Genomic DNA, 24319 nt, shown 5'->3' with positions numbered 1-24319 from the left:
CTGCCAAGGCTCCACTGGCTGTCAGCTCCAGAGTCCGGCAGCCCCTGGGGCTGAAGCAGAGAATGTCATGGAGGTCTCTGGAAGTCACAGATTCCCGATTCCGTGACTTCCATGACCTCCGTGACATAAACGTAGTCTTAATCATAGCTGGTACCGCTCTCATCCCAACATTGTTTCAGCTCTTCCCAACCCCATTCACTTCTATTCCCCCTCTCTGTCCTCTCCCCATTGATGCCCTGGCCACCTTGACGCTCTCAAGGTTTGAGCCCAGATGATGGGTTCTGCACATCATCCAAATGCAGGTGATTGAGAATGTGGTTGTTTTTTTTTTTTTTGGGGGGGGGGGGGCGGGCATAGTTTGTAGTTGTCACCGTTTGTGAGTGTCACAGAATTGACTGCCCTCAGCCAGGCAAGTGGGGAAAAGGGGGAGGAAATCATTTCTTTGGGACGGGGGCTAATTTTTGCACGGCGAGCTGCAGCCAACAGCCGCTGGCATGCAGCTCACGGTCACTGGAGCTCTGCCTGCCCCGGGGGGACCTGCACAGACGAGGAGGCAGGAGACGGTCACCGCGGCCGCCCAGCCCAGGCCCTTGGGGAGCGAGCGAAGGAGCGGAGGGAGGGGTGGGGGCGGGGAGCGGTTCCCCTTTGGGGTTGCTGGGACTTTCGGGGCGTGCTCGTGTGGCTCTTCGCTACTGAAAGTGAAAGTGGCGGGGCCAGGCGGGGCGAGTGTGTGGGGGGCGGCGGGGGGGGGCGGGGGTTGGAGGGCGGGGAGGAGAAGCGGCTGGGGGCGGAGATCGCCCCTCCAGAGCTGTTTGTTCCTATTGCTCTGTGTGTGCAGGGGGGGGGAGGGTCCTGGCCGGCCGCCTTCCCCTGCTCTCGCTGAGCTCTATGTGAGGGGATCGGGGCGCTGATGTGCCTGGGCAGGGGCGGCGGCGGCGGCGCTGCTGCTGCTGCCGGCGGAGGAGAAGGAGGCTAGCGGGGCTGCGCTCTGTCCGGCGGGCCCGGGGCCGGGGGGATGCAGCGGAGCGTGGGCCGGGGGGGAGCGGATCGGGGAGGGAAAGCCGCCGCCGCCGCCGCCCGGAGAGGCCGAGGAGGAGCGCAGCGGAGCAGCCCTGACATGCCTTTCCCTCAGCCTCCTCTCCAGCGGCCATGTTAGCCCGGAAAGCCTCGGCGAGCGCGGCTGCGGGAGCTGCCTACCCGGCGGGTAAGGAGAAGGCAGGGCGCAGCGCCCGGGAGCGGCCAGCCGGGACACGCGGCCTTTGCTCGGGGGCCGGGGGAAGGGGCTCGGCCCGCTGCCCTCCCGGCCCCAGCGGCGCGGGGCGGGGCGGCGGAACAATGATTTGCCCCGGGCCGGGGCACGGAGGGAAGCCCGGCGCCGGGCAGTGTTACCTCTTCGCCCAGAGGCTGCCTGTATCCCCCTGCCCCCGAAGGGGCGCGTATCCCCAGCCCGTCCTCCCGCAGGCTCGGGATCCCCGGCGGTGGGGAGCGGGGATCTGGAGTAAGGGAAGCGGCGGAAATCGGATTGGCTGCGTGGGGGGTTTCTCGGCCAGACGGCGCGGGCGGCGCCCATCCGGGCTGCGCTGCCCTTTGGCATGTGCCCGGCGGCGGCGGTGGCGGCGGGGTCCATCGCGGCCCGCAGGGCTGCGCTGGGCTGACAAGCTCCGCGCACACGCGGGGCCCGATCCCGGCCCTTCCTGCTCCCTCCGCTGTGCCACGTTTGCGGGCCGCTTCCCAGGGCTTTCTGCGTCGGCAAAACAGAGTCTGGCGGCGGCAGGAGGCTTCCCCTCCTCCCCCCTTCCCCAGCCTGCGTGCTGTCAGCCAGGTCCGCCCCACCGGGCTCCTCTCCTCGCTCACCGTCTGCTCTCCCTTCCTCGGCAGGCAGGGGAGGGGACAGTGGCCGCCAGCTGCAGTCTTCCCCGGGCATCGGAGCCGGGGGATCCCGGACGGGAGCTGGGACCGGCCCGCCATCACCCATCGCCTTGCCGCCGCTTAGGTCCAGCAACACCGCCCACACGGTGAGAGCCGGGAATGGAGGGGGCAGGGGGCAAAGGCCTGGCTTGATCTATTTGCAGCGACCCTGTGCGGGCCATAGGACCCTCCCCATCCTCCCCGTGGTGCCTGGGGCTCTGCAGCGCCCGAGCATGTTCATTCTCCAAATGCAATAACCTCCCACCAGCCGCCTCCCCCTTCGTATTAATAGAAATAAATGTGCTAGGTGCCGTCAGGCTGCCAGCCTGCCCGTCTGCCAGAGAGCTGTGAATGAGGCTAGAAAGGACAGAAGGCGGTAGGATCCCTGTTAATTATCCTGCCTGTCTCATCATGTCTCATTATTCCTGTTACCAGCCTGGTTTCAACAGGTATTCTGATGGGGCTGGGGAGGGTACTTTTTTGAGTCACTTGAAGTTTGGATGGTTGGGATAGAACCCCTGGCGGCCATGAGTCCTGTGCGAAGGGGGGCAGGCCTCTGGTGTAGGAGGGTTTCCCAGGTGGTTCTCTGTAAAACGAATAATGTATAGACAGGGCTCATTTCATTTGAAAGGGTCTGGTCAAATGTTGCATGACTCGTTTTGAAGCTGGCACCTTGCGTGGATTTGGCATGGAAGGCCTGTTTTGGTACATGGGTTCCCATGAAATGACATTGCTTTGAAAATGAGGTTAGTCACTGTCATTAGAGGATGGCCTTTACTACAGTGGGGAATGAAAGCTGCTCTTTCCTCATTTGTCTGATTAGCTCAGGCTGATAGCTCTTTCCCAAGGTAACAACTATGATTGTATTCAGGGGCAATAGGTGGATGAAAGGCTGACAGTGCTGCTACAGCACAGTGTACCTAAAGAGGCGTGTGCTGCCTGACCTGAAGGGGATTTTTATTTTTCAGGTCTGTGATATCTCACATTATCTTCCAGTCCTAGCTAATCCCATTGGAATGGAAATTCACAAGTGTACCACTATTTATGGATGCAAGAGGGCATCTCTCTCTCCTTAATGTGTGGCTGAGTGGATAGCAGGTCTATATGATTATATGTTAGCACTAAATAGCTCATGTTTTTATTTCATAGATTTTAAATGGGTGAAAAATGTATGATTTAAAAAGCATTGCTAGAATATTTTTCTTTGAGCTAATATTTACTTTATTGGATGCTCACATGCTATCGTGGTAAACATATGGCAGAGCTTTAAACTGTAATGTGATTATGGGCTGATGGAAGGTGAAACTCTGCATTTGGATATTACTGTTGCACTGACTTTCTATGCTTTTGTGTTAAAAGCATTGGCCATTTACAATAAGAATAGGCTTTTTTAATGAAATAACACATTTAGGGTGCACTGGAAAAGAATGTGATAGTCTACAATTTGTGTCTGCATGCATAAAATCAACGTCACTATATACGTAAAATACAGTATGTGTCCACAAATTCAAATGCCAAATTTTGTTCTGAGTTACACATATGTGAATGAGTTGAAGTGCTGACTGAGTTAAAAAGAATTAGAGGCAGTTTTTAAAATTTTCTTTTAAGAACAGAACATAAGACATAATAACAAAAAAACACAAGTAATGATTGTGCAGACTCATGCGTCCATTCTTGTGGCGCTCCCTGGACTTAATTGAGGCTCTGCATGGGCATATAGTGATCCACTTGCATAGTTCTACTTACAGAGTTGGGAGATAGTCTTGACAGTACAGACCCCCAATCTAGTGGGGTGGTTTTTTTTGCTTTTTTTTTAATGCACAAGGGTGGCCAACCACCGGTATTGTTAGCTTTCGGGTCCTTATAACTTCTGATTGTTAGAATCTGTACTTTTGGGATATATGATCTACTGCACACAACATATTTAGCCTTGAATATTGTTTTAGAAATATTGCAGGCTGTCCCTCTAAATTTTGTAGGTTGTTATTTTGTGGTTGGTAGAAGATGCTAACATAACTTTTTATAGTAAGAATCAGATGTGACATTAGAATAGCGGATTGTAACTTTAAAAACCATTTGGATATGTCTGTTACATGATCATTCTAGGAACTGTAGTCCCAGTGACCTCAGTTAACACTGACTGATTAAAATCCCTTTAACTTTATGTCCCACTGCTTCCTCAAATCAGTCATGTCTAAAATGGAACTTCTCATCTTTCTATCTGAACTGTCTTCCCTCCCTCTATCCGTATACTTAAATGTTCCCCATCACCACAGTGTCTGAGTGCCTCCCAAGTAACTAAAAATAAAAATAACAATCTATCCCTTTTGCCTTCCCAGACTGTAGGAGAAATAGCTTGGCTGGTTTACTGGATTTGAGTGTGTTGTGTATATGAAGAATTTATCAAGGGAAAAAATGAGTTTTGCATTTAATTCTGAAAGTGAAGAGGTCCATTGTCATTCTTACCTCTTACAGGAGTGAGTTAAGTAGTCTAGGTCCAACTCCTGTCAAAATTCTGTCTCCCACCTTGTTGGTCAACAATTTAATTGTTGGTGTAGTATAGCTTCATGGGGGATCATGGTCAGAGAGATAGAGGTGTGAAGATGAGGACAGAGGTTGTGTAATCATGGCAATCTGTGTTGCTAACCAGACAGGCTGTTGTGTATGCACCAGGTAGAGGGTTTTTTGTTTGTTTGTTTGTTTCGTTTTTAAAGAGTGTGTGGCTTCCTCCTAATTCTTTCCTTCTCCCTTTCCACTGATACTGCCACTGTCTTTCTGGTCAGTCAGGCTCAAAAACATGGGAGCATCACTAATTCTTCTTTGTCCTTCTCTTCTCCAAAATCTGCCCTTTCCTCTCTATTCCTTACTTTCAAAATCCTTTCTTTCTTGCCTAAACTACTGTAACTTTTTCTCTTCAGTCTCTCATCTCTCCACTGTTGTATCCAATCAACATGCTGCAACAAAGATAATCTTCCTTACCTGCTGCCCTGATCATGTAAATCCCCATCCCTCTGTGAGTCTGTTAGAATTATTATTATTAATATAGAATACTGCCACAATGCCAGTTTCACCATAAATTCCTTTATTCAATCTCACGGCTGAATAGTAGTTCTACAATTGCTCTAAACATATCTAAAAAGCCTAAATTAAATGCAGTTTAATACATCCATACAATAACAAGCATATATAAGCATTTGATCATAATACTCACAAAAGGGCTAACCCTAGGGGTGCTTGGACCCATGCTGGTCAGCTCCAACTTGATCAGGCTGCTATTATCAATGAACCCTTAAAGAGTTCACCCTCTTATACCTTTTATCAAACAAGTGATGTCATTGTTTCTAACTTAGCTAAAAACCAGGTTTTGGCCAGTTTGGAGTTATTGCCGGTTCAACACACACAATCCTTCCATATTATTTACTATGCCTCATGGAAGGAAGAAAAGGCCCCAGTTATCTTATCAGTTACCTTTCAGGTCCAGTTTTTCCAATTAGGCCATATTCTTTCAAGGCCTTCCTATTACTGCCAACAGACTGAACCTCACATGACCTTATATATATATATATATATATATTCATTTTGAATTAATTCAACTTTTTATGTCTTACAGGGTCCGTCTGCCAGCTTCTTATCTCTGCCCTCTGCTCCCATCTACATCTGTGCTTTTATTACTTGTTGCACCCACTCTTGTACGCACCACTCTGCCAGCTTCTTCTGTATTATTGCAATTCTTAGTCTCCTTCTCCCACTGCCTAGGACTGGATTGACCTTCCTCTACAATGCATCAAGCAACTTTGTTCTCCTTCTTCATGACCCTCCCCAAATTTCCCAATTTGTAGTTAGCTTTCCATTACTGACCATCTTGCATCTACACCCTATTCTTTTGCCTCAACTCATAATTCTAACATTTAACTTAAATTACAGTATAACAGAGGTTCCCAAATTGTGGTCCATGAAGAGCTGATTGGTCACATGCTGCTAGTTCTCCTTGTTTTTGGTTGCTAAATCTCATTAAGACAGCTGAAAATACATTACTTTATTACTGTTACTTTTCCATATAATCAGTTACTCTCATTGCCATAATTGCTCACGTTATGTGAATTTGAGTGGAAATGTCTATACAATCATGAATGCGAGGAGAGGCATTCGTAAGACAGTCTCTTTATTAAGATGTGGTCCACGCTATGAAAATTGTGTGTGCTTTAAATATCTGATACTTAGTGCAAGCTCTTCAGGGCAGGGACTTGGTCTTAGATCTGTAAAACACATGATAATAATCAAAATCATTTCAATAATGCTGCTACATTGGTATAATATTGGCTAATAAGGAGATATTTTTAGAAGTTATGAACCACAGAAGCACTTGAATCCATCTATAAAAAAAAGGGCATTCATACATATGCGTGCTTGTGTTGTAAGCCACTAAATAAGCAATGAAGTGTGCTACACATGATACCCATATGTCTCTGGTGTGTTGTGAGCAACAAGGCTGAAAGCCAAGTGCCTTGACCTAGCCTAGAGAGAAGAGTAAGTTGTGTAACAGTCTTCCTAGAAGTATTTTATTGCCTTAACAAAATGTTTTCCCCCACCTATTTTTGTAACATCAGATTGACAAGTCCTGGTTCTACTTGATATCTCTACAATCAGAGCCTTTGTCAGCCCGTCACATTGCTTGTTTAATATGATTCACTTTATCATTTTGGGGTTCTGATGACAACATAAACTGTTGTTTGGGCTTTGGTGGAATTAAGTCATTGTAAATAATTATAGCGCAACTATTTCCTTTGGGTGATTTTGGGTACAGCGCCTGAGACCAACTGAGATTAAAAACTGAAGTTGAAAAATAATTTCCTCAGTGTTGACTACATAGAGCACCTTGTTGCTCCTGGGAAATGCAATTAACAAGTGAAAATGCCAGGAAGAATTATGGTCTACTCTGGATAAGGCTTACTTGATCCTACAGTGATGGGCAGTATAGAAAATCCTAAAATAGATTTATGTATTGACTGGGTATCGCCCACACATGTACAACTGATTGCTGATCAGTCCCATTTGGTTTTAAAACACTGGACACAATTTATACTATTAAAGTATTTACAGCTAGTATAGTTGTGGTTGTAGAACAGTTTCCCTTGAAACCTCTTGTCCTCACACATTGATACATTTCTGAAACATATATTTATTTTGGACTAAATTTTTCCATGATGGGTCTCTATTTAAGGGGATATGTGGATGTTATGTACCCCATCCTACCCATTTCCATAAGACGAACAAATAAAGTTTTGCAGCAGCCAGTTTAGAATTATGAAATGGTAAAGAGAGAAAACATTTTTACTTTTATTTTTTTCTCTTTTGTAATTTATATTCCCAAATAACTCAAGCAGAGGAATTTTTCAGCTTCAGACATGATATGTAGATAAGTTTTAGTGAACACTGTGTACTTTGATAAGTGTGAAAAGAAATGATGTATAAAAAAAGTTATGATTTTGAAAATATGGGCAGGAAAACATCCTATTAAGATGTATATGCTGTGCGGGTATATGCAGATGTATAACTCTCTAGCTGTTTGGTTACAGGAATTTACAAACACATCTGCAGAAGCTGAAGGCGTTTATAAACCTCTCAGGGTTACACTGTCAGATGAAAGGATTGTGAGTTCAACAAGCAGTTCACTGCGGGACTACGAAGCATATAGCCCTTTATAGCTCCACAGGCCCATTAAGCATGGTTCATGGAACTTACAAGCTTCACTGGGGAAGCATGTAAGTTCTACAAGTCTGATCTTGAAAAAAATATCCAACACCTGCTATCCAGAGGACTATACCTGCTAGGCCAGGTGTCGGCAACCTTTCAAAGAAGAAGAGCCATTTTTTTGTTTTTGTCTTTGACCAAAATTTTTCGAGAGCTGCATCACATGCAAAGCTACTTGTAGAGTTAGAATTTATCAACTAAATAATTGAATATATTAAAGTTATTACTAGTCACCAATACTTTTAATGTGACTTCTGCTGTTGGACATCTTTAGAGAGTTGCTCAATGGTCGGTGAATATGCCGTGATTTTCATTTTCAAGCAGGACTCAAGACTAACATCGTGCAGTTGGCTCCTCAGTTTGTTTTTGATGAAATTCATGTTGGAAAACACTTGTTCACAGAAGTACGTTGAACCGAAGATTGAGAGAAGCCCTAATTCGTATTTCTTTAGCTGACTACAGATCAGGTAGACAATTCCAAAAGTTGAATATAATCTGGTCTTGCCGTTTCAGGTTGTCTATTTCAGACCACTTGTGTTGTAGCCCCAGGGTGGATTTCTGCCTTTCCAGATTTTCAAGTTCAGTGATAAGATCTTTCATATTTGAATTCCATAAATCCTTGTCTTGCAAGTCCGCTAATTCAAGTTCAAATTGCGCTCGATTGATTCCCGCAAATGCTGAAAAATTCAATGCAGAAGTGTCAGCTTCAAGTGGTTTCAACAGAAGTGACAAAGTGGCCTTTTCCTTCTGAACTCGTGAAATTGGTCAGCAAATGCAGCCTGCATTTTGATGACTGTTTCTGCAAGGAACCTAACGTCAATGTCACAGTCGTTTGTTTGTTTGTTTGTATTGCTTCAGTGTTGGGAAATGCACGAATATGCCCATCTCAATGTCCCTTACAAACAAAGACAGCTTTCGTTCAAATGGAAGAACTTCTTCCAAAACCGAACTTGTAGTATTTCCTTTTCCCTGTAGCTTCCTATTCAACACGTTTAAATGAGAAGTTAAATCCACCATGAAATTGAATTTCTGCAGCGAGTGAGGATCCATTAGCACTGCATATTTAAGGCCCGTTTCTTGGAGGAACACCCTAGTTTTCTCCAGACAGGACGCAAACCTCATCAGGACTGCACCTCTGGAAAGCCATCTTACCTTGTTATACATGAGAAGATCAGAATATTGGCTGTTAACTTCTTGAAGAAGCTCGCAAAACTGCCGATGATTGAGAGCGCTTGCCATTATTTTGTTAACAACCTGTTATTTTGTTAATAATCTGCATGATCATTTCCATTACTTTTGAGATTTCCTCTGGAAAGGTTTGTGCACACAGCGCCTCTTGGTGGATTATGCAGTGAAATGAAATTACGTCGTGTTCCATACTTCTTTTAAGTAAAGAAACAAAACTTTTATGCTCTTCATGCTCAGTGCTCCATCTGTATCAATAGCAATTATTCTGTTGATGTCAGTATCTTTTTGTTTCAGACATTCAGTGACAGCAGATGCAATATCTTCGCCCGGGGCGTGTCCTTTGAGTGGCAAAAACGCAATCAGCTCTTCCTGAGGACCTTGATCATTAACGTATCTGCCGAGTAAGGCAACCTGAGTGATGTCATTCACATTGCATGTCTCATTGCAGGCAATAGAAAAACCTGGTGCTGATCTAATGTCACTAACCTGCTGGCTGGTTATGTCTGCGGCCGTCTTAATAGTTCTGTCCTTTACAGTCTTCGTAGATAATGGCATTTCTCTAATTTTTCTTAACTCTTTCACCTTTGTTTTTAAAATTGCCAAAGAGGTGCTCAAATGTTTTAATGAAACATTCGTTCACATATTCTCCACCTGTGAATGGCTTCCCTCGTTTGACAATTTCTTGAGCTGCCACGAAACTAGCAGTTGCGGTTCCACTCGACACCTTCATCCATTTAGCAAACGTACGTCTTGTTTGCTCTGCTTTGCGTCGGAGTTCCTCTACTGATTTTCTCCTTGCATCTCCAGCTGGCTAGGTTTCAGCAAACGTCCAAGCTTTCTTTTCAAAATGTCTTTCTAGGTTTGATTGCTTATTGTTGGGTAGTTTCTTGTCTCAAACGGGGCACAATGGGAGTCCAGCTGAACTCACTATAAAAGCGTAAGACTCAGTCCAATCATTTTGAAATTCTCGCTGTTCTTCTTCTGTCATTCTCTTTGTGGTTGTCATTTGTTTGACTGAAGGTATTTAGCTGATCTATTTTATTTCTGACTTTAAACTTTTTCAAACTGTTGGATGTTGGAACATACTAGTACAGACAGAGCAGGTCCACTTGCTTTTCACAAGAACTTCCATGAGTTTTATTGGTAGACAACAGTTGCCTTGTAATGAGCCATTTGAATATAAACAGGAGGGGGCTCCAGGCTGCAGCAGGGTATTGGGGTGCAGGAATAGGTGAGGGGTCTGGGAGGGAGTTTGGGTGCAGGGGGGGTTCTGGGCTGGGGCAGGAGGTTGGGGTGCAGGAGGGGGTGTGAGGTGCAGGTTCTGGCTGGGAGGCGCTTACTACAGGCGGCTCCCGGTCGGCAGTGCAGCACGGCTCAGCAGACTGCCTGCCTGCCCTGGCCCCATGCTGCGCCCGAAGTGGCTGGCTGCTGACACGTCTCTGCGTGCCGCTGGTGTGGGGGGAGGTGGCTCCGCACGCTGCCCCCACCCCCAGCACCATCCTCAGAGCTCCCTTTGGCAAACTGCGGGGATGGTGCTTGCAGGCGCGGGCAGTGCATGGAGACCTGCTGTCTCCCTCCCACAACGGGCACGCAGAGACGTGCCAGCAGCCAGCTGCTTCTGGGAGCAGCGTGGGGCCAGGGCAGGCAGGCAGACTACTTAAGCCCTGCTGCACCGCCAGCTGGGAGCTGCCTGTGGTAAGTGCCTCCTGGGCAGAGCCTGCAACTCGCACCCCACAAAAAACAGCTGCCCGCAAGGGGGCAGCCAAAGAACCACATGCAGCTCCAGAGCCACAAGTTGCCTACCCCTGTGCTAGGCAGAGGTTGATGCACAGAGGCAAAACCCCAGGTGAATATTCAACCCCCATCCCTCCAAACTGGTTGGAAGAAGAAGAGTGCTGTGATTCCTATGATATGCTATCCCTGGATCCTGTGTGGGAGAGGGAGGTGCCATCTTTCATATCTGATTAGCAGGGGCCTGATAAATCTGAACCCCGTTTAGGCTGTTGGTTGGGAGAAAGAGCTCTCTCCCACCCCAGAACTATGTGATGCTGTGGGAGTAGGGAAGTGGTGTGTCAGCTATTTTTGAGCCCTCTTCCCTTGTAAATAGCTTTCTAGTACTTACTTCTGCTTCTGTACATGCAGTCTCAAGAAGCAGCTGAGTGAAACTGAATGACTGGTCAGCAGCCAGGGAAGTGCTATCTAGAATCCAGTGAGAAGCAGTAAAAAAACTGAGCAGTCTTGTTAGTTTCATTCTTCTGCTTAGAAAACCTGTGTGTTGCAAGAGAAACACTGAAACTGTCTAAAGGCTCAGGAAGGCAGAACTATATTTAATATTTGGAAAGCTTATCTGAAAGCTTTATTAGGAAACAATTCCTACTCGCTACTGGTGGTGAGTGGATAAATGGATTTGTTTTTTAACTCCTGATACAAGACAAATAGCTACAGTTCAAGAAATGTACATCCTCTAGTGAAACCTACAGTACTTGTAAAATGCAGAAGCCAAATAGTCCTTAAAACCAGGCGAATCAAATGAAAAAATAAAATGAATTCAAAGGTTTAGATTGTGGCATTGAGCACTTAAAGAATTGCCAGAGAGATGGTTTCTTCCTCAACACCATCTCAGTCTCACTGCTCATAAGAAGTATTTTCTACTCGTGTCTTAAGTATGTTCTAGTTTTGTTGTGACTGTGCATCACAATATGTGGTTGAATTAATGTTGTAGAAGAAACCTTAACTTCTCCGATTTCTTGGCTTTAGTGTTTGCAACCTGCACTTTGCCCTAACGCCACTTTTTTATGTGATTCTTATTTACACAGTCTTTTAATTCTGCTTATACTGAACCCTTCCCCGTAGCCCTCTCCCAAAACCAAAAAACCCTCGAAGTAATTTCGTGCTTGTGAAATATGCCTTCCTGACAGCTATGTGGACTGAAGTCCTGTCTTTACCCACCAAAGAAATATAGCATGCTCAGGAGCAGAGCAACTTTCCAGACCCTGCCACACCAATATTCTTCATACTTAACCTGGAGGAATTGTCCGGAGGGGTCACAGGGCAGTTAAGTCTTCTTGGTGGTTTAATTCATGGTGTTTCTGAGAATTTAAGCAGTTAGTTCAATATTCTGTCTCTCTCCACTATGCTTGAATGATACAAGCTCCTTTGCTCTGAACGCCAGTATGTTGTAAAACTTCATTTAAGATCAGTCAGATTTGATTGCCCGGGCCCAAATGGCTTTGCAAATAAACATATGCAGTCATGTTACAATCTTGAAATAAAATAGACCTGTTATTAGAGCTGAGTCAAGATGTATGTAGAAAAACAATAAACTCAGCAGAAAGAATCACCAAGAATTCTAGAGGGTTTCCATATTATGAAAACTAAAGATGTGCAAACAGAAAGAATATCATCAAAACCTCAAGCTTTCATCCAGGTTGTCTGCTTTTCAGGAAGCAAATGATTTTACAAAGAAATGTCTGTCATATTAGAGTAAAACCCTTGATAAAACAATGTAATCTGCTAACGGTGCACTACACGGGGGATTTTCTCCTGGGGAAGCCCTTTCCTCCGCAGTTAAAACATTGCTTGATCTCAGAGTGTACTCTTATCATTTCTGAATTTCATTTTGACATTAGTGCACTTTTGGTTACTGATTTGGCATACATTTTGAGGCCGGTAAGTCAGGTGGTGAGATGGCAGGAGAAATCTTCACACATTTGTGTAAGACCAAGCTGAAAGAATGACAAGTTATTTGTATTACAGTAAAATTTAGAGACCTCAACCAAGAGTGGTGTTCCATTTTGTCCATTGGTGCACCATACAGACACATAGAGAAAGCCCATGCTCTGAGTAGCTTACACTCTAAATAGACAGGTTTCAGAGTACCAGCTGTGTTAGACTGTTTCCGCAAAAAGAAAAGGAGTACTTGTGGCACCTTAGAGACTAGTAAATTAATTTGAGCATAAGCTTTCGTGAGCTACAGCTCACTTCTTCAGATGCATGCCTTGGAATATACAGTGGGGAGATTTACATACATAGAGAACATGAAACAGTGGGTGTTACCATACGTACTCTAACAGGTCAGGTGAGCTATTACCAGCAGGAGAGCGGGGGGAGGGGGAGAAACCTTTTGTAGTGATAATTAAGGTGGGCCATTTCCAGCAGTTGACAAGAACCTCTGAGGAACAGTGGGGCGGGTGGAGGGGAGGATAAACTTGGGAAAATAGTTTTACTTTGTGTAATGACCCATCCACTCCCAGCATTTGCTCAAGAAACTCCCTGAAAAAGCACAAGAACAAATCCGCACAGACACACCCCTGGAACCGCAACCAGGGTATTCTGTCTGCTATCCAAGATCCATAAACCTGGAAATCCTGGACGCCCCATCATCTCAGGCATTGGCACCCTGACAGCAGGATTGTCTGGCTATGTCGACTCACTCCTCAGGCCCTACGCTACCAGCACTCCCAGCTATCTTCGAGACACCACTGACTTCCTGAGGAAACTACAATCCATTGGTGATCTTCCTGAAAACACCATCCTGGCCACTGTGGATATAGAAGCCCTCTACACCCACATTCCACACAAAGATGGACTACAAGCCGTCAAGAACACTATCCCCGATAATGTCACGGCAAACCTGGTGGCTGAACATTGTGACTTTGTCCTCACCCATAACTATTTCACATTTGGGGACAATGTATACCTTCAAATCAGTGGCACTGCTATAGGTACCCGCATTGTCCCACAGGATGCCAACATTTTTATGACTGACTTAGAACAACGCTTCCTCAGCTCTCATCTCCTAATGCCCCTACTCTACTTGTGCTACATTGATGACCTCTTCATCATCTGGACCCATGGAAAAGAAGCCCTTCAGGAATTCCACCATGATTTCAACAATTTCCATCCCACCATCAACCTCAGCCTGGACCAGTCCACACAAGAGATCCATTTCCTGGACACTACGGTGCTAATAATTGACGGTCACATAAACACCACTCTATACCGGAAACCCACTGACCGCTATACCTACCTACATGCCTCCAGCTTTCATGCAGACCGTGCCACACGATCCATTGTCTACAGCCAAACTCTACGATACAACCACATTTGCTCCAACCCCTCAGACAGAGACAAACACCTACAAAATCTCTATCAAGCATTCTTACAACTACAGTACCCACCTGCTGAAGTGAAGAAACAGATTGACAGAGCCAGAAGAGTACCCAGAAGTCACCTACTACAGGACAGGCCCAACAAAGAAAATAACAGAACGCCACTAGCCATCACCTTCAGCTTCACCATCACCTTCAACTAAAACCTCTCCAATGCATCATCAAGGATCTATAACCTATCCTGAAGGACAACCCATCACTCTCACAGATCTTGGGAGACAAGCCAGTCCTTGCTTACAGACAGCCCCCCAACCTGAAGCAAATACTCACCAGCAACCACACAACAAAAACACTAACCCAGGAACGTATCCTTGCAACAAAGCCCATTGCTAACTGTGTCCACATATCTATTCAGGGGACCTCATCATAGGGCCTAATCACATCAGCCACACTATCAGAGGCTCGTTCACCTGCACATCTACCAATGTGATATATGCCATCATGTGCCAGCAATGCCCCTCTGCCATGTGCATTGGCCAAACTGGACAGTCTCTACATAAAAGAATAAATGGACACAAATCAGACGTCAAGAATGATAACATTCAAAAACCAGTCGGAGAACACTTCAATCTCTTTGGTCACTTGATTACAGACCTAAAAGTGACAATTCTTCAAGAAAAAAACTTCAGAAACAGACTCCAACGAGAGACTGCTGAATTGGAATTAATTTGCAAACTGGATACAATTAACTTAGGCTTGAATAAAGACTGGGAGTGGATGGGTCATTACACAAAGTAAAACTATTTTCTCATGTTTTTTCCCCCTCCCCCCCACACACCCTGTTCCTCAGACATTCTTGTCAACTGCTGGAAATGGCCCACCTTGATTATCACTACAAAAGGTTCCCCCCCCCCCCCACACCTGCTCTCCTGCTAGTAATAGCTCACCTTACCTGATCACTCTCGTTACAGTGTGTATGGTAACACCCATTGTTTCATGTTCTCTGTGTATATATATCTCCCCACTGTATTTTCCACTGCATGCATCCGATGAAGTGAGCTGTAAGCTCTCGATAGCTTATGCTCAAATAAATTTGTTAGTCTCTAAGGTGCCACAGGTACTCCTTTTCTTTTTACTCTAAATAGACAAGCAGTCAAAGAGTGGAAGAAAGGAAGTATTTCCTTCCTATTTTACAGATACGGAATTGAGGGGTCAAAGAGATTAAAGGAAATCTGGGGTAGAGCTGGGAGATCTCCAAAGTCCCAGCCCAGTTCTTTATCTGCAAAACCATCTTGCCTCTCTGTTCTACCTTTGAGTGTCTGTCACTGGTAAAAACTGAAAGTTTGTTATTGACAAGATTTTATCAAGACATTCATCCAATAATCTTTGTCCAGTACGTTAATGGAAAACTAACCAAAGACAATGCCTTTATTTTGCTTATGTCCCACATGAGTAATATCACAGAGGTAGTCTGGCATTCTGGTTTCAATAATATTTTTGAAATTAATCCGTGAGTGTCATTCACAGCCCATGTCTTGATACTGGAGTTGTGAAATTGACTTCAAAGATTGATATGGTTGTGTTAATGACTTAGAACCCGTATTTGTTAAATGAATCTTAAACACTTAGGGTTGCATAGCATTAGCTTCACTATTTTATCCTTGCAAGTTTTTCCAAGAAATTAATATAGAAAAATCAGACACCACGTCATTATAACTGATATATCCAAGTTCATTACAGGCAGGAATGAAGAAGATGCATTTCGATTCTTAAGGCCTGTTTGTCAGAAATACTGAGTATCCACAACTTCACTTGAAGTCACTGGGAGTTGTGGGCTCTGAGACCACTCAAAAATCAGGTCCTTAGACCCAAGCTTATCCCATCAGTACATTGACTACATTTTTGTTACTGTAATTTGAATTAATTAATTACATTAAAACTTAGTTTTGTTACCCTTTTACTCTAAGACTCAAATTTATTCTTCCATTGACTTCAAATGAATTACACTAAGGATGAATTTGAGTTGTAAAGTTACAGAAAGTTATTTTTTATTTTAATTTACAGCTTGAAATTAATGTATTTATGGATTGTTTAAGGCCCTTTTTACGAGAGAGAATGTCCTCCGCATAAAGCAAATGAGAAATTACAAAGATATCTGTGTTAGGAACAAGGGTTTGCTTATATATTTCTTGTTTCTCATTACAAATAGCTGTTACGTAAATAGTTGTTTTTCGCAACTCTGATCACATATTTTATTGTTTGAAAATGCTTGAGATTCATGCTTAATTCATCATACAAACTATACAAAAACAAAACATAATTTCTAAATCCAGTCCTAATTTTTTTTAATTACAGAGAGCGGAAAATAGATTTTGATTGTACGCCCTTTGAGGCATGGATTTTTTTTTTTATGGTTTAGTGTTTGTCCAGTGTCCAGCAATCAATCCTGATAGGTGCTATAGTAATAGAAATACAGTACCCAGTTTGGCAAACTGCTTAAGCGTGTGCTTTAAGTCCTACTGATGTAAATGCATTGCTGAATTGTACCTATAGAGTCTATAAATGTTAAACTCGGTCTCTTGCACTTTCGTAACATCCAGATTTTTTTTTCTTTTGAAATGTCAAAACTCATTCCCTTCCATTTAAAATTGTATATGACAGCCTTTGTCCCACAGCAAATTTTGGAAGGAGTTAAAATCCTGATTTGTAAGAATTTGTGGAGTTGGGGGAACTAAAGGTGCCTTATCAATAGAAGTTCCTGCCGGTGATGTGAATCTCAAGCATAACTGAAACTGCTACTTTGTATTCTCTAGAGTCAAGTTTAATTTCCCTCCAGCATATTTTTTGATATTACTGGGCTGTTGCCTTACAGATTCTCTGGAGAAATTATTAAGCCCATGATATTACCATACCCTTATTTGCCTTGCTGCAGACCTCTTATTTAAATGGTCATGACAGTGAGGAAAGTCTAGAAGTATAAGAGATGGTAAGATCTTTAAAATGGGACCAGTAACGAAAGATATCCTGGGATATTGGTCATATGTTTAACCTAGCTGTAAGCAGCTTTAGAAAAATGGTTAATTGAAGTAAATTGGGCCTGGTGGGGGGACAGAAGAAGTAATTTTGAAACATTAAAAATATGTAGAACTGAATGTTCTAATTGGAAAAATATTATTTTGAATTTTAGGTTGGAGGCAATAAGCACACAATGAATGAGCACCTGCACGTTGGTAGCCACGGACAGATTCAGGTTCAACAGCTGTTTGAAGATAATAGCAACAAGAGGACAGTTCTAACAACACAACCAAATGGGCTTGCAGCAGTAAGCAAATCTGGATTGTCAGTGGTGCCGGACAGACAGATAGACAGTGCTCATAGACGACAGGGGAGCTCCAGTTCTTTAAAATCGACAGATGGGACAGGGAAGGTGAAAGCCTCCTTTATGATACCAGAGCAAGCAATGAAGCAATACATGCAAAAACTAACAACCTTTGAGCATCATGAAATTTTCAGTTACCCTGAAATATACTTTTTGGGTCCAAATGCAAAGAAGCGGCCAGGTGTGATTCAAGGTCCAAACAATAGTGGTTATGATGATGACCAGGGGTCTTACGTGCAAGTACCCCATGATCATATTGCATACAGGTATGAGGTCCTGAAAGTAATAGGGAAAGGAAGTTTTGGGCAAGTTGTGAAGGCTTATGATCACAAGACCCATCAACATGTGGCGTTAAAAATGGTGAGAAATGAAAAACGTTTCCACCGCCAAGCTGCAGAAGAAATTAGAATTCTGGAGCATCTAAGGAAACAGGATAAGGATAACAACATGAATGTTATTCACATGCTGGAAAACTTTATATTCCGCAGCCATATCTGCATGACATTTGAGTTGCTGAGCATGAACCTTTACGAGCTAATAAAGAAAAACAAATTTCAGGGCTTCAGCCTGCCATTAGTCCGCAAGTTTGCCCACTCAATTTTACAGTGCTTAGATGCTTTGCACAAGAATAGAATCATTCACTGTGACCTTAAACCAGAGAACATTCTGTTGAAGCAACAGGGTAGAAGTGGTATTAAAGTTATTGATTTTGGCTCTAGTTGTTATGAGCATCAACGTGTCTATACTTACATTCAGTCACGTTTCTACCGTGCTCCGGAAGTGATCCTGGGTGCTCGTTATGGGATGCCTATCGATATGTGGAGCTTGGGCTGCATTCTAGCAGAGCTTTTAACCGGTTACCCGCTCTTACCTGGAGAAGATGAAGGGGACCAACTGGCTTGTATGATAGAGCTACTGGGCATGCCGTCCCAAAAACTACTGGATTCATCCAAACGAGCCAAAAATTTTGTGAGCTCTAAAGGTTATCCCCGTTATTGTACCATTACCACATTGTCTGATGGTTCTATAATACTCAATGGTGGCCGCTCCCGAAGGGGAAAATTGCGTGGCCCACCGGAGAGCCGAGAGTGGGGGAACGCATTAAAGGGATGTGATGATCCCCTCTTCCTTGACTTCTTAAAACAGTGTTTAGAATGGGATCCTGCTATACGCATGACACCCAGTCAGGCTTTACGGCATCCCTGGCTTAGGAGACGTTTGCCAAAGCCTCCAACTGGAGAGAAGGCATCGGCAAAACGAATAACAGAAAGCACTGGTGCTATAACGTCAATTTCCAAGTTACCTCCAACATCAAGCTCGGCTTCAAAACTTAGGACTAATTTGGCACAGATGACAGATGCCAATGGGAATATTCAGCAGAGAACAGTGTTGCCAAAACTCGTTAGCTGAGTTTGAATAACCCAATGCTGGTCATACGAGAAATGCTACATTGCTGAGCCTTATTCGTATGAAAAAGTAGCTCAGATTTTTATTTGCTCAATAACTTTATTCATTTGTATCTTTTCAGCACTCATTTTAAATGTAAGAAATTTTGATTTTGTTTTTATAAAAATATGGGGACAATGCTTTAAGTTTTTATACTTATTTTTAAAAGTGTTTGTTTTCTAAAGTACAATTAGCCTTACTGTAATTAGTGTGGTACAGTAATAAACATCAGTGGCAGGCCACTGGTTACAACACGACTGTCATGCATTACAGCTTAGTGTCAAAGGTGTTAACCATTTTTTTCCACATGGTTCATGTTAGTTTTCCCGTGGACAGAGGTGAAAGTGGGCTGGTACCGGCAGCAGTGCTTTAAGGACTCTCCTTAAAGTCACTTCCCCGTTTTCCCCGCCCCCCCCCGGGGGCTGCCAGTGTGGGGGGGATGGGGCAGCTGCCCCAGGGCCCAGAGATTTAAAAGAGCCCGGGGCTCCTAGCTGCTGCTACTGCAGCATCGGCTGGTGCCCCGGGCCCTTTCAGTTGCCACCGGAGCCCTGGGTGGTGCAGGCCAGGCAGCGTGGAATGGCTGGCTGGGGGAGGCTGACCCCCCACCCCCACCCCTTCCACCCAAGGCCCTGCCCCTTCCCGGGGCCAATACTGGTAAGTCTTTTATCTTACTTTCACCCCTGCCCTTGGGGTAAATTTGCAATACTCTTCCTTCTCTGAATTCATTTACAGATATAAGTCCTGATCCTACAAACACTTACACAAGTGCTTAATTTGATGCCGGTGAGTCTAGTCACATAAGTACAGTCAAGCACCTGTGGAATGGGGGCCATAGCATGTTTTCATTTTCCATATAGTCGCTTGGAAGAAATGATATTTGTAACAATGATATAGCTACATCCTATAGATTTTTTTGAAAAGAAAAAACAACATTAATGATTAAAATAAATGTTCAAATGTAAGCCAAAAAAAAGAGAAGAAGCTGTGTCCAGCACTAAAATTACCCAAGTGGCATTCATATTATGTAAAAAAGAGAGAGATGAACAGACAGTGGGAGAATAAATGAAGGTGGGAATATGTGTTAATGTGACAAATGAGCTACTTTCTATAGATGAAGTTATATAAAGCAAAATGTTTTGCACATAACTTTAGGTGTACAACCTATATTCATGTTTGGTTTCCTTTTTTTCTCCTGTTTTCTTCTCTCTCTGCTTAAGTACAGCTAGGCCTCACTACATCATACATTCAGAGCTGTTTGCTCTGTCATTTTCATACTGTATCTTCCAGACTGTTAATGCAACACAAATTTCACAGATTTTTTTTTTCCAGATAATCTGTTTGATGGATTATGAATTCTTTGGCACATTTTAACTTCAGATCAAATCAGTGTACAAGGGCAAATGTTGTTTTGCTCCTTCAAGATAACTATTCATTTTTAGAAAACAAGACACTAGACAAGAAAGTCACTAACCTAAAGATTGTTAATTCTGAGCATCTGCAAGTGTTAATTGTTTCCTCAGTAGAATGATTGGAAGACATAAAGTTAATCAGTGAAATAAACTGATGCACTACATCTCTAGGGGACAAAACATTAAGGAAAAGATAAGTGGTTTGAATTAATCTTTAGCATGGTAGCTGAAGAAAACTTTGAAGGAATGGTAGAGATTTAAGTAGATTTGTATTTGTGTGTTTTTTTTTTTTAAACTGAACTCAGAGAAGGAAGATGGTCTTTTTCAAGGAGTGATCTCTAGAGTTAGGATGAGAATGGTCACACATGTAATATGTTTTCACTAGTAACAGTTTGTTAAAATCAGTATTATATCTCAAGCAATGACCGTGATCTACCTTGGATGTATGAAGTACATGAAAAGGAAATTTTGAAGAAAGTAGAACATAATCTAGAAGGATTTGCGAATGTCAGAACAAGAGAAGTTTGGGTGGGTTGAATAAAACTTCAATAACTTTATTATAAACAATGTTTATATGCACAGATTGCATTAAATTACTTGTAAAAGTTGTTAAAAATACTTAAAGCATGGTCCCCAGAGAGGCCAAGAAAGTTTCCGGTTAAGTTCTCATTCATATTCATTCAGATTTTTCATTTGAAAAGAAAGCAACATAAGTTTTATTTAACTGAAGACTCTGGGGGCGGGGTATGGAAAAGAAATGACACTACTCTCAGGAAACATATAATACAACTATTTGCCAAAAAGTCAGTACACAAAGAAATCCTGAAAATTAATTTCTGATAAAGGATGGTGTTTATTGATGATTGATAACATTAAACATTCAAACACTGATAAACTAATTTTTCTTACTATATTTTTTAAATTATAGTTTCCTGCCTCTAGTCAAATTTTAAATTATTTAGAAAGTGTTAAATGTAAACAATTTTATACAATATGTGGAAGTGCAATATATAAACATGTATGGAATCATATTCAAAAATGAAATATAATACAAATAGGTAACAGTGGCTTCTGGAATCTAAATATCTGGTGATTGACAATTGGTAATTTCTAGGTTTGGAAAAACATTTATTTACATGTAAAATAAACCAGTTAAGCTCCTACCCTCCAGCTGTTTAGGAAATCAGCAAGGGATAAATCAGGAATTCCATTCTGTTAGAAAAAATGATTCCCCCCCCCCCCCGCCCCGTATGTTTTCTAAATTAAACATTGGAACCTGTACCTGCCTTTAATGTAAATTTAAGGTGAAAATATACATAATGTTCATGGGTCATTAGTAGACTAAAACCACTACATTTTCTTTTTCATGTAACCAGTTTTTTAAATACCAATAATGCATTTGTGATGGACTTTATTCATAAATGCTACCGGAAACTTTTAAGCCAAAATATAGTGTGCAGAGCTATTTTTAACCCAAATACAGTAAACTTCCTTTCCATTTAAAAGAGCAGCTATATTATGGATTTTATTGATATAGCTCTTGTTATTGTAGCTTATTTATAAATGTAAAAAGAAGGGGGGGGAAGAAACTGATATTGCCTCTTGCTTTGATGTGATTTAATGATAAGGGCTCTGATAATTAGGCTGATAGAAGTGGCTTGGAAACAGTGCTTAGTCTCACATGTTACCATTGTCTAGAGATGTCTGAGCTATTTTCAGATTTAGTAATAGCACAGTGTTGTCTTGTCTTTGGTTGCAGTCTCATTGGGCTCAGTTTCTTGCACCACTGGAGTGTTCATTACCACTTAAGTGTATTGGAACAACAGAGTGATGCAAGACGTGTAGATTAACAACAGAGGATAGATTGTGCTCTTGGTGTTAACAATGTGCCTTTTGTTATAAATGCCATTTTGTAGGGCAGACATCTTGGCCTGTTTAACCCTTTGAATACTAGATAATAAGGATGAAATCTATTTTTAAATGCTAGATCTATCTTAAAACATCCTGTACGTTTTCAAAGCCTTAATAGAAAACATAAGGCAATCACACTATGTCAGATAAAACATTCTGTTATTGTAGTAACTTCTATGTTGCTTAAGGGGTTAAAGATGGCACTTCATGGTTAGTTGTATCTTAACATCAGACTGATTTTTTTAATATGTTTTTGTTATGGTAACACTAGTGGAAATCAACTGTATTTGTAAAAATTTACCTCAAACTGCTTAATTTTATAGTGTGATTTAATCCCAGGGCATTTGGTATGAACCAAAGTGCATTCCTTTTATATGTGCCTGGCTCTAATAAAGATGGCCAGGGATTTTTACAATTTGGGTGCAAGGCACTTAAGCCACTTTTAACTTGATGGGTGGTTTGGAGCGATAAAGGACTCCATAAGAATGTTAAAACACTTTAGACATAAGTAGCATTGGGCTATATTTGAATCTTTAGGAAAGTGTGTGTATTATTTGATGCTCTCCATTTTTATAACACCTTTTTGTCCCCATCAAGAATATTTCTGGTAAGTAGGAGACTTTTTTTTTTTTTTTAATTCTTGCTGTCAGTAAAGATTTTAATATTGCCCAACTTGATGCTGCGGTAGCATTTAAATAAAAAAAAGCATTTGTGAATTATTGTTTGTAGGGGCTTGTACATCTCTGCTACAAATTGTAATTACTCAGCTCAACTGCTACAATTACGTCTAAGCAGTAGTTTGGGTTTGTATTGAGCAACGACTTAGACACGTGACTGTAATATGCTGCAACTGTGTGTACTGAAAACGTGAAAAATGATTGAATGTGGACTGTGTATATATGTTTGTATAATTTTCTGTGAGATGCTGCTGTCGCCACTTAACATGAAATATGTTGTAGTGGATTTTAATCCTAGTGGCCAGTTTTATGATACTGTATGTATTGTACAGCTGATGACAGGAGTAAGACTGTTTTAGTGCATATTTGTTACAGTTTATTGTTGTGGCCAGAGATCATTTCAGAATAAAACTTTATGTCCTACTTTTCCTCTTTCTACTGCAGTTTGGGTTTTCTCTGACCATATGGAGCCCTTGGAATGCTGGCATTTCCTAGACAAATAAAGGCCTCTTCCTGTGCCCATTGAAGTCAATGGCAAAGTGCCCTTTGTCTTCAGCAGTGCAGTAGGAGGCCCTAAGGCTAAGATCCTCAAAGGTATTTAGGTCCCTAACTCTCATTGATTGAGTTAGGCACCTTAATACCTTTGAGGATCTGGGCCTAAATGGTTAGCGGGACCTATATACAGTGTCGACACATTAATGGATCCTGATTTTTGTTGTTGTTTGTCCAAAGGCAGCTTTTGGCTTGAAATTTCTAATGTTCATCTCAGGAGCTGGAGTATAATGTTTAAAATGATTTTGAAAGTCAAGTTGTTGCCACGCACCAAAGAAAATATGCCTTTGATGAAAGTTTTGTCTGTATAAAGAAGGCAGGACTTGGTCTTCAGTTGCTTTTAAAAACTATTTAAAAATAATTTTAAGTGTCTTCTGTGATTGTTGTAAGTCTTTTATGAAAACAAAAATTTGTTTTTTCTTTACTTCAAAACTTCCAGTAAAAAATAAATGTCAGACTCAGTTACAGGATTGGTCAACATGACAACAAACAGATACTGGAGACTGTACGAATGTATTTGTCAGATTTTGCAGAGAGACCGTTGTATTCCTCAGTGCTAAATGTGTGTTTTGGGCCAAATTCTGCTCTTAGTTAAATTGGTGTGAATCCAGAATAACTTTATTCTTCAATGCCAGATTATATGGGTCCCCAATTACAGTTAATGGGCCAAATTCTCTTCTCAGTTACACCAGTGTATATCCATGGTAACTTCATTGAAGAAAGAACAGGAGTGGGCTGTTGCCCACGAAAGCTTATGCTCAAATGCATTTGTTAGTCTCTAAGGTGCCACAAGTACTCCTGTTCTTTTTGCAGATACAGACTAACACGGCTGCTACTCTGAAACCTGTCACTATACAATTCATTGAAGAAAGACACTGGTATAACTGAGAATAAACTGACATTGAGGGCCTATGGAATTGGATGGCACTTTTAGTATACTTTTCTCACTGTGGCTGGGGAATTTCTGCAACAGATTAAAGTAATTTC

At 42.4% G+C, this 24319-nt stretch overlaps 1 protein-coding gene across 3 annotated transcripts; it reads left to right on the top strand.

The window, feature by feature from the left end:
- Nucleotides 1-1017: 1017 nt before the first annotated feature.
- DYRK2 (dual specificity tyrosine phosphorylation regulated kinase 2) lies at nucleotides 1018-23203 on the top strand. Of its 3 annotated transcripts, none has more exons than XM_048835847.2 (3): nucleotides 1018-1204; nucleotides 1879-2015; nucleotides 17146-23203. In XM_048835847.2, exons 1-3 carry the CDS (start codon nucleotides 1150-1152, stop codon nucleotides 18745-18747), a joined length of 1794 nt encoding a protein of 597 aa, XP_048691804.1. In that variant the 5' UTR covers nucleotides 1018-1149; the 3' UTR covers nucleotides 18748-23203. The 3 variants fall into 3 exon arrangements, with proteins under 3 accessions (XP_048691804.1, XP_074980474.1, XP_048691805.1); XM_048835848.2 differs by lacking the exon at nucleotides 1018-1204 and adding an exon at nucleotides 9142-9248 and having other exon boundaries at nucleotides 1918-2015; XM_075124373.1 differs by lacking the exon at nucleotides 1879-2015 and having other exon boundaries at nucleotides 1021-1204.
- Nucleotides 23204-24319: the final 1116 nt, after the last annotated feature.

Source organism: Caretta caretta, chromosome 1 (assembly GCF_965140235.1).
Source record: "Caretta caretta isolate rCarCar2 chromosome 1, rCarCar1.hap1, whole genome shotgun sequence".
NCBI classification, from domain to species: Eukaryota; Metazoa; Chordata; order Testudines; family Cheloniidae; genus Caretta; species Caretta caretta.
This window is presented reverse-complemented; position numbering and strand designations above follow the sequence as displayed.